Source organism: Bubalus kerabau, chromosome 16 (assembly GCF_029407905.1).
Source record: "Bubalus kerabau isolate K-KA32 ecotype Philippines breed swamp buffalo chromosome 16, PCC_UOA_SB_1v2, whole genome shotgun sequence".
NCBI lineage: Eukaryota > Metazoa > Chordata > Mammalia > Artiodactyla > Bovidae > Bubalus > Bubalus kerabau.
In genome coordinates this window covers 72,858,078-72,867,201 of record NC_073639.1, presented here as the reverse complement: position 1 = coordinate 72,867,201, position 9,124 = coordinate 72,858,078, and the positions used below count along the sequence as shown (strand labels likewise).

Below are 9,124 nucleotides of genomic sequence, written 5' to 3'. Positions count from 1 at the left end.
TGTCTGAATCTTTGCGATCCCATTGACTGTAGCCCACCAGGCTTCTCTGTCCATGGACTTCTCCAGGCATACTGGAGTGGGGTGCCATTCCCTTCTCCAGTGGATCTTCCCAACCCAGGGATCGAACCAAGGTCTCCTGCATTGCAGGCTCACCGCCTGAGCCACCAGGGAAGCCCATTGACCCCAAAAGCACTCATCAGTAAACCTCCTGCACAGAGTCTGCATCCCAGGGAACCCCGCCTGTGATAGGCAACCTCTTGTGTCTACCAGGGACTAGACTAGAATGTTCTGAGAGCTGGGCCTTCCTTCTTTCTTTGAGCTGCCAGGACAAACTGGACTCCACCCAAAGCCGAAAAGTTTTGAGCCTTGGCCGGCAGCCCTGAAATGCCAGAAGTTTCCCGGGTAGCCCCGGCTGGGTTAATCAAGCAGACAGTTGGGTGAGAATTTACTATACAGTAATCTTCACTCCCCTGGACACCCCTCCAAGACGACAGCATCTCCAAAAAGAACAAGAATCATATAGCTGTCATTGTGAATAGCACGGTGGGTATTTTACAGATGAGGAAATCGGCTCAGAGAGGGTGAATAAACTGGTTGAGTTTGCACAGCCAGTGAGTGGTGGGGCTTGAATTCTACCCCAGGACTGTTAAAATATTTGTGCTCTTCATCCTTCACTAGAGCTATTCAATAGGAATAATGATGTCACCTTTCGGATCGTTGCGATTATTCAAATTAAATGACGTGAACCGCTAACACTTGGTACAATGCTTGGCTCATAGTAAATGGTTTATAAAGTACATCATTACTCAGAAAACTCCCCAGGAGCATCCCTTTCTTTGTAGTATAAAAACCAGGGACTTCCCTGGTGGTCCAGTGGTTAAGAATCTGCCTTCTAATGCAGGGAGTGAAGATTCAACCCCTGGTCAGGGAACTAAGATCCCACTTGCCATGGGGCAACTAAACCCGGGCAACAGTAACTACAGACTGTGTGCACCCCACAACAAAAGATCCCGCATGCCACAGGGGAGATCCTGTGAGCCAAAACTAAGACCAACACAGCCACAAATAAATACCTATTTAAAAAAAAAAAGATTAAAAAAAAATAAAGAATGAAATCCAAACTCTTGGTGTGACCTATACAAGACTACACCGTATCTGACCCTGTCTTTCACTCCTTCTCTTCCTTCAGTTCAGTAACTGAACCAAACTCACATCTGCCCTAGTGTCTTTGCACTTGCGGTGTTCATTTCCTGGAACACTCTTATTCTGGGTCCTTACCTCACTAGATTTCTACTCACATCTCAGCTCAAATGTCGTCTCCCTGGAGAAGACTTCCCTGACCATCAAAGTTTGTTCTTCAAACCTGAGTCACTCCCTATAGGTTATCCAGTTTTATTTTCTTCATAGCCTTCAACATGAGCTGAAATCCTTATTTCCTTTCTCATTTACTGTCTGTCTCACCTACTAGAATGCTTTAGCTCCAAGAGGCTGGGGGTCTTTCTGGTTCTCCACTATTTGCCCAAGGTTTAGGACAGTGACAGGAATAATAGGCACTCCTTAGAGATATACTGGGAGAAGGCACTGGCACCCCACTCCAGTACTCTTGCCTGGAAAATCCCATGGATGGAGGAGCCTGGTAAGCTGCAGTCCATGGGGTCGCTAAGAGTCAGACACAACTGAATGATTTCACTTTCACTTTTCACTTTCATGCATTGGAGAAGGAAATGGCAACCCACTCCCGTGTTCTTGCCTGGAGAATCCCAGGGACGGGGGAGCCTGGTGGGCTGCCATCTATGGGGTCCCACAGAGTCAGACACGACTGAAGCGACTTAGCAGCAGCAGCAGCAGAGATATACTGCTTGAATGAATGAGTGAATAGTTTCTACCCATTTGGAGAGATGTTCCTGGATGCAAGAGAGAAGCTAGGGGAATAGGGCATCAGCATAAAACTCTTTGCCCAGAGAAAGGTCTTACTTGCTCAGAGCTGACATACCAGAGGCCAACTTCTCAGAAAAGAGTTTCAGAGACCTTCTGGAACTTGCTTGACGAGGCGCCTAAGCAGGTGGCTTTTCCTGACACGTGTACGAGTGGAGCAGGTGCAGAGTCCTTGGGGCTTTTGACCTGTCAAGACTGTCTTAGCTCTTGACCTCAGAAAATGCCGTGGGCTGAGCTTGGGACAGAGGCGGACCTTTTTCCCAGTAATAACTTCTCTGTGTCAGTCTGAGAAGGGTGCTAATCCTCACTTCCCCCACCTGTGGGCAGATTCACCCAGGGAACCCTGGGGAGGCCCAGCTCCCATTCAGCAGGGCCAATCAAGAACAAGTTCCCGGGACTTTCCTGACATCGTGGTTAAGACTCTGTGCTTCCACTGCAGGGGGCGCAGGTTCAATCCCTGGTCGGGGAACTAAGCCTGTGTGCCACAGCTAAGAACCTAGGCAGCCAAAATAATTAATAATTAAAAAAAAGATTCCGTGCTTCCACTGTAGGGGGCATGGGTTCACCCCCTGGTTGGAGTAAGATCCTGCATGCCATAAATTTAAAAAGAAAAAAAAATTTTTTTTTAAAAGAACAAGTTCTCGTCAGGACTTCAGGAAGAGGCACCATGGACGGCCCAGCAGCTGGGTTCCAGGGCTGGCGGCTCACATTTCTTGACTCTCTGTCTTCATGTTCTCCCTGGGCAGCCCCCTTTTAATTCACTTCCATTCCCCGACTAAAGAGAATACAGGCTTGATTGTAGAAAACTTAGAAATCGGGGGAAAAATACAAGAGAAAAGAAAATGGCTCAGCCAATTAACTACTGTGAGGAATTTCGTGTAAGCATTTCCAATTTTTTTTCTTATACATGTTTACCAAAAACATAAAAGGTATCACACTTTATAGGAATTTGTGACCTGCTTTTTTCACTTAGCTTTATACTGTGACTGTTCTATCTGAGCACGTGCATTAACTATTTTTTTAATGAATTGCTTTCTTTCCTATAAAATATTTTTTACTAGAATGTCAATATCAGCTTGTTTCGAGAAAAAGTCAATCACTGTTGCACCAAGTGAAGGTATATCTTTGAAATCCTAGCCCTCAGGTGTGTGTTTTCCCAGGAAATCTTGGTGCAGATCCTGCAGGGTTCTGTGTGCAGCCTTGTCAACAGGCATGTGTGTCCTTAAGTGGATTGAACTAAACAACTCAACATGCCATTGTGCAGCTTGGTTTTGTTTTCACTTTGTCTTTCTTTTCAACTGCAGGCTGAGTCACCCCATTCTTTTTATTGTCTGCAAAGATTTCTATGGTATGAAGCTACCTTTTATTTAACCACTCCCCCACTGAAAGGCATTTTTCTGCTTTTTTAAATTCCAAACAAGCCTCCAGTGACTTTTTGTGTGTGTGCATATGCACGTGGAATCCTGTAGATACTTTGCTCATCATGAAAGTTCAGGAATAAAAGGAACAAACAGGGACTCTCCTGGTGGTCCAGTGGCTAAGACTTCAAGCTCCCAGTGCAGGGGTCCCAGGTTCAATCCCTGGCCAGGGAACTAGGATCCCACGTGCTACAACTGAAAAAATAAAAGATCCTGCATGCTGAAACGAAGATTGGTCCCGAGTGCTGCAACTAAGACCCAGCTCAGCCAAATAAATAAATAAATAAATATATATATATATTTTAAAATGGGACGAATATTTAAAAATAGATACTGGCAAAGTCCCCTCCAGTATCACTGCTTCAGGGCCCGTGGGCAGTACCTGCTTCTTCACTGAAACACTGGTTTTGCTGATCCTCTCCATTTTTGTTCATGGGCTGTGCAAAAAAATGGTATTTCATTTTGCTTATTAGTGAAACTGGGCATCTTGTCATGTTTGTGGCCATTTGTATTTCCTATTTTAATTGCCTATTCTTGTCATCCACCCTAACCTCTACTGTGTTAGTCACTTTTTTCTTATGCATTTGAAAGACTGTTTCATATATTAGTGAAGCTGGTACATTGCCACGCTTGTTGGATATTTTCTCCCAGTTAACACTTAATTTTAGGACTTTCCTGGTGGTCCAGTATTTAAGATGCATGCTTCAGGCTTCCCTGGGGGCTCAATGGTAAGGATTCGTCTGCTGATGCAGGGGACACGGGTTTGATCCCTAGTCCAGGAAGACCCCACATGCCGTGGAGCAACTAAGCCCGTGTGCACAACTACTGAGCCTGTGCTCCAGAGCCTGGGAGCCGAAACCACCGGAGATTGTGCTCCACAGAAGAAGAAAAAGAAAAGCCCCCACAGTGAAAAGCTTACACACCACAGTGGAGAGTAGCCCCACTTGTTGCAACTAGAGAAAAGTCCAGGCAGCAACAAAGACCCAGCACAGCCAAAAATAAAAGAAATAAAACTTTATTTTAAAAAATGTTAAGCCCCCAAGTCTCTTGGTTTTAAATGGCTACATAATATTTCACCTTAATGCTGCTGCTGCTAAGTCACTTCAGTCGTGTCCGACTCTGTGTGGCCCCATAGATGTCAGCCTACCAGGCTCCTCCATTCGTGGGATTTTCCAGGCAAGAGTACTGGAGTGGGGTGCCATTGCCTTCTCCGTTTCACCTTAATAGTAATTCCTATTTTGGATATCTCATCCCTGCCTGCCACCCCCTCCCCACCCCCCAGCCATTATAAATATCATGATGAACATATCTTGTGGACATTAACTTTTTTTTTAGGAAAATTTGGTAGAAGTGGAATTTACTGGGTCAAGAGTTTGGTATTAAGGATCTTGATACATAAGTACAAAATATCCTCCAGGAAGATGGTACCACTTCACATCCTCTTGCAATAGTCCATCTGCGTCATTTTTCCTTATCCTTGACAAGATTAGGTGATGTTCTTTAGCTTGGCCAGTGTGTGCCAAGTTATGTCTGACTTTTTTGCAACCCCATGGACTGTGTAGCTCACCAGGCTCCTCTGTCCATGGGATTTTTTTCAGGCAAGAATACCGGAATGGGTTGCCATTTCCTTCTCCATGGGATCTATCCCACCCAGGGATCGAACTCGTGTCTCCTGCATTGGCAGGCGGATTACGGCTGAGCCATCAGGGAAGCCCAACTTGGCCAATATGACAGGTATTACCCAGAGCTGCCATGACAGATGACTGCAAACTGAGTGACTGAAAACAACAGAAATCTATTTTCTCCACGTTGTGGAGGGTATTACTCTAAAATCAAGGTTTAATCAAGATCCCTCTAAAGTTTTGAGGGGGAAGAATCCTTGTCCTTGCTTCTGGTTGCTGGCAATCTCTGGCATTCCTTGACCTCTGAAATTCTCATCTTTCAATCTCTGTCTCGGTCTTCTCAGGACACCTGTCATTGGATTTAGAATGACGGGTGCCCAACCCATTACCCCATCTCTTTTTTTAAAAATGTGTATTTTATAATGTGACTGCTCCAGGTCTCGTTGTGGCATGCAGGATCTTTCAGTTGGGGCAATGTGAACTCTTAGTTGCAGCACGCGGGATCTAGTTCCCTGACCAGAGATCAAAACTGGGCCCCGGGTATTCAGAGCACAGTCTGTCACTGGACCGCCAGGGGAGTCCCACAACCTCATCTTCATTTAACTGATTACATCTGCAAAGACCCTAACTCCAAATAGGCTCATGTTGAGGTTCTGGGTGGATAATATTCACTCCCATAAAATAGGTAAAATGGGGTTAATATTTGTCTCTTAATTGAAAACAGACATACAACCTCAACAGTCCAGAAGTGCCAATGACAAATAACGGGGCATCTTAATGTAGAATGGCTTAGAGATACTCTTGCTGCTTGGGCTGAATATGTCACTTGAGATAGGTGATCAATTAAGCTCGTTCTAACCCCACTGCCCTGAGGTGGGCATCATCAGGTGCCCATCAGGTGCCCATCAGGAGCACCATCAGGTGCTCAAGGATATTGTAGAGTAACTTTTCAAGAATGCTCCATTTTACTGTTTTCCGCCAGCACACTACCCTCAAATTGTTGGGGAAAGTATAGTGTAATGTAAATGGCAAATCTTCAACCCCCAGAACTATTCTTTACTTCATGGTGAAATCATTCTTAAAAAGAATAGCCTCTACTCTGGCTCAGGTCTTGATCTGGCCCCTAGAGCTGTACCTTGGTCAGGTCATGATTTCTCCAGGCCTGGACTTCACCTTCATGAGGATATGCCTCAGGTAGGGCAAACTGGGCAGTTCGTAGGGTCTCTCCAACCCCCGCATGAGTTTCCCAACTGACTCTTCCCCCCTCAGCTGCTAGTGGTTGTTCTAGCTCTGGCCCCATCACTCCAGGCTCCAGGTAAAAGATGGTGGGCAAGTGAGTCACTCATCTTCCCAGCCAGTCACCAAACACAACCAAGCGCTCTACTGTTTAGCACATCTCTGCGCTCTCCATGGCTGCTCCCAGCCATGCTGCGTGTTTTCCGATATGCCTTACAGCCATGAGAAGATGAGCTGTGGTCCAGAGAGGTATGCCAGCTTCCCCAAAGATCTTCGGCAACTTAAAGGCAGAATGGAGAATAAACATTTGTCCCCCAGCTGGATCCACAGCGCTTCCCTATGGCCAAGCCAGTTAACTGTCCTCTGCGTGACTCAAGAATGGAGCTATTGGTTTAGAGGCCAAAGTTGAAGGTTAACACCTCCAGCTTTAGCTCACGGTGTGAAAACTAGAATTCTCTGCAAGTTAATGGGAGATCCAGAATAATGGAATCTGCCCTTCAGATGTCTGCAGAGGACTTTGAAGTGGTGTCAAATAACCGGTTAAGTGAAGAGCAGCTAGTTAAGAAGATGCAGAAGCAGGTCTCAAGGACAATTTACATTTATTTGCTGATGACTCTGACTAAACATACTTCAAACATAGCAGAAGTTAAAGAGTCTGTCAGGGGACACCATCTCCTGTCGACAGCTAAAGGTGGTCCGTGGAGAGTGACGCGAGCGTGTCTTCAAGCTGAGGCCGCGGCTCTGGGCAAACAGCTGGTGCTGGACCTGGTCCTTCTGGCCTGGACGGGGGCCTCCCAGGGGCTACTCCTTGTTCTCATACTTCTGCTTGATGTGCTTCCACAGCTTCTGCATTTTAAACGCAAGAGCCACAAACGGAGTTTTGCTTCTCACATTGAACAACGCCTCCCACAGCCCCGGACTTAAAACAAGCCTGAGAGAAACGTGTACCACATCCAGACAGCTTGCAGTGGGCAGTCTGGAAGCAATGCTAGGCCTGACACACACTCCTAGCATTTACAGAATGCTCCCAGTATGTGAAGGAAGGGGGAACGCATGACCTCACCCTACAGGTAACTGAGGTGGAGACACTAAGGGACCTGGGCCCCCAAAGCACACAATTATTAAGGAACAGAGGCTGGAAAATGTCTCATTTCTTCAACTCCCAGGTATTACTCCAGAGGTCCTAAGAGCCTGGTCCCCAAATACTTCACATTGAGCCATATTTTAACCTCATCAGACTTATGATCCCTGGGTCAGGAACTAGCTGTATTCTCATTCCTAAAAGCACCAAGAATGGGTGGACTATGACAACGTTCTGAGATGCCTTCCCCACATACTGAAATGGCCAGGGGAACAGCTTACAAATGAACAGGAGCAGCACTTTCATAAGGACAGAAAGCTACCCTGGCCACAGGCTGTACATCAGGAGACACAACCTGCCTGGGATGTAGGGCCAGACAATTTCAGATTATTAACAGAGTGGTGGAACACAGCTTATTTGTCCAGGACATTCCTTAGTATGAGCCATAAATTAAATACTTTAACGATATAAAGTACGCAGAGTACCCAGCACAGTGTCTGGTACACAGTGACTTTAAAAGGTGTTGTTATTCTCTATCTTATGCTTCCACTTTCTCCCTGGGATTGTAAAAAGTGCTAGTTTTTGAGTGGTACCACCTACCACCTGTGGGCTTCCCTTGTGGCTGAGATGGTAAAGTGTCTGCCTACAAATGTGGGAGACCCAGGTTTGATCCGTGGGTCGGGAAGTTCCCCTGGAGAAGGAAACGGCACCCCACTCCAGTCTTCTTGCCTGGAAAATCCCATGGACGGAGGAGTCCGGTAGGCTACAGTCCATGAGGTCGCAAAGAGTCGGACACGACTGAGCGACTTCACTTCACCTACCACCTACTGCGACACCCTGCCAGCATCTCATGGAATCCTCACAATAATTCCCTGAGATAGCTACTATCATTTCTATTTCACAGAAAAGAGTGAAGCTCAGAGAGGCTAACTTACACAAGTTATTAAGTGGTAAGGCCCGGTATTCCCACCCAGGGATCTCCGCTTGTATACCCTCTCGATCCCCCTCACCCCCTTAACCACTATTAATCCATCGCTGCCAGCATAGCAAGGCTTCGGAACTGAAAAGTGCTGTCTAAAAAGGCCAGCCCCTGTGTCTAAGAAGATGTCTTATATTCATGGCCGTCGCCCGCTTAAATGTGCCCTTGAAACCCTCCGACGAAACAGGGGGTCCTGGGTCCAGCCCTGACTTGCCACTGGCCTCCTGGTGGTGTGGCCCTAATAATCCTTTGCTCTCACTAGGCTTTAGTTTTCGCTTCTGCCAATGGACAATTGGGTGTGTGGGGTGGGAGACAGCGATACCAACAACCCCTGCACGGTGGGAGCTATTGATCCCGTTGAATATTTTAGGATTCATACCGGCGGGGAACGGACAGACGGCAGTCTACAGATAGAAGACATCCAGGGTTCCCCCGCTACTCGTAAAGGTAGACTGAGTCCTGCCCCACCTCCACTCGCACTGTCACCCCTCAGAAGGGCCCAAGGTCAGGGACGGTCCAGGCCCTCACCCCCTCGTTGATGTGTTCGTAGATAGCGTCTGCGCCTTGATCGAAGGCGCGCTCGAAGAACAGGGCGCCCACGACGATGGTGAGGGCGAAGGTAGAGGTCCTGCGGAACAGCAAGGAGTACAACCTCGCAGTCAACGTCGGGGCCGCCATGTTTGTCCGCTGCAGAACGAGCGCCGGCGCCGCGACGACCTTTCTCCCCAAAGGGCCTCCGCGTGTAATGCTTTATGGGATTTGTAGTTCTCCTGAATCTCGGCGCTCGTCGTTTTGACCTATGGAGTTTACGCGGGATTAAGGTCTCCTAAAATCCAGATCATGGAATCCAAAA

At 47.1% G+C, this 9,124-nt stretch overlaps 1 protein-coding gene across 2 annotated transcripts; it reads right to left on the bottom strand.

Moving 5' to 3' along the window:
- Positions 1-6,793: 6,793 nt before the first annotated feature.
- On the bottom strand, positions 6,794-9,091 carry LOC129629634 (cytochrome b-c1 complex subunit 9). 2 transcript variants are annotated; one of them, XM_055549738.1, is made up of 2 exons: positions 8,740-9,091; positions 6,794-7,057 (listed from the first exon to the last, which is right to left on the bottom strand). In XM_055549738.1, the coding sequence occupies exon 1, from the start codon at positions 8,947-8,949 to the stop codon at positions 8,761-8,763; it is 189 nt and encodes a 62-aa protein (XP_055405713.1). In that variant the 5' UTR covers positions 8,950-9,091; the 3' UTR covers positions 6,794-7,057; positions 8,740-8,760. The 2 variants fall into 2 exon arrangements, with proteins under 2 accessions (XP_055405713.1, XP_055405712.1); XM_055549737.1 differs by having other exon boundaries at positions 8,800-9,050.
- Positions 9,092-9,124: the final 33 nt, after the last annotated feature.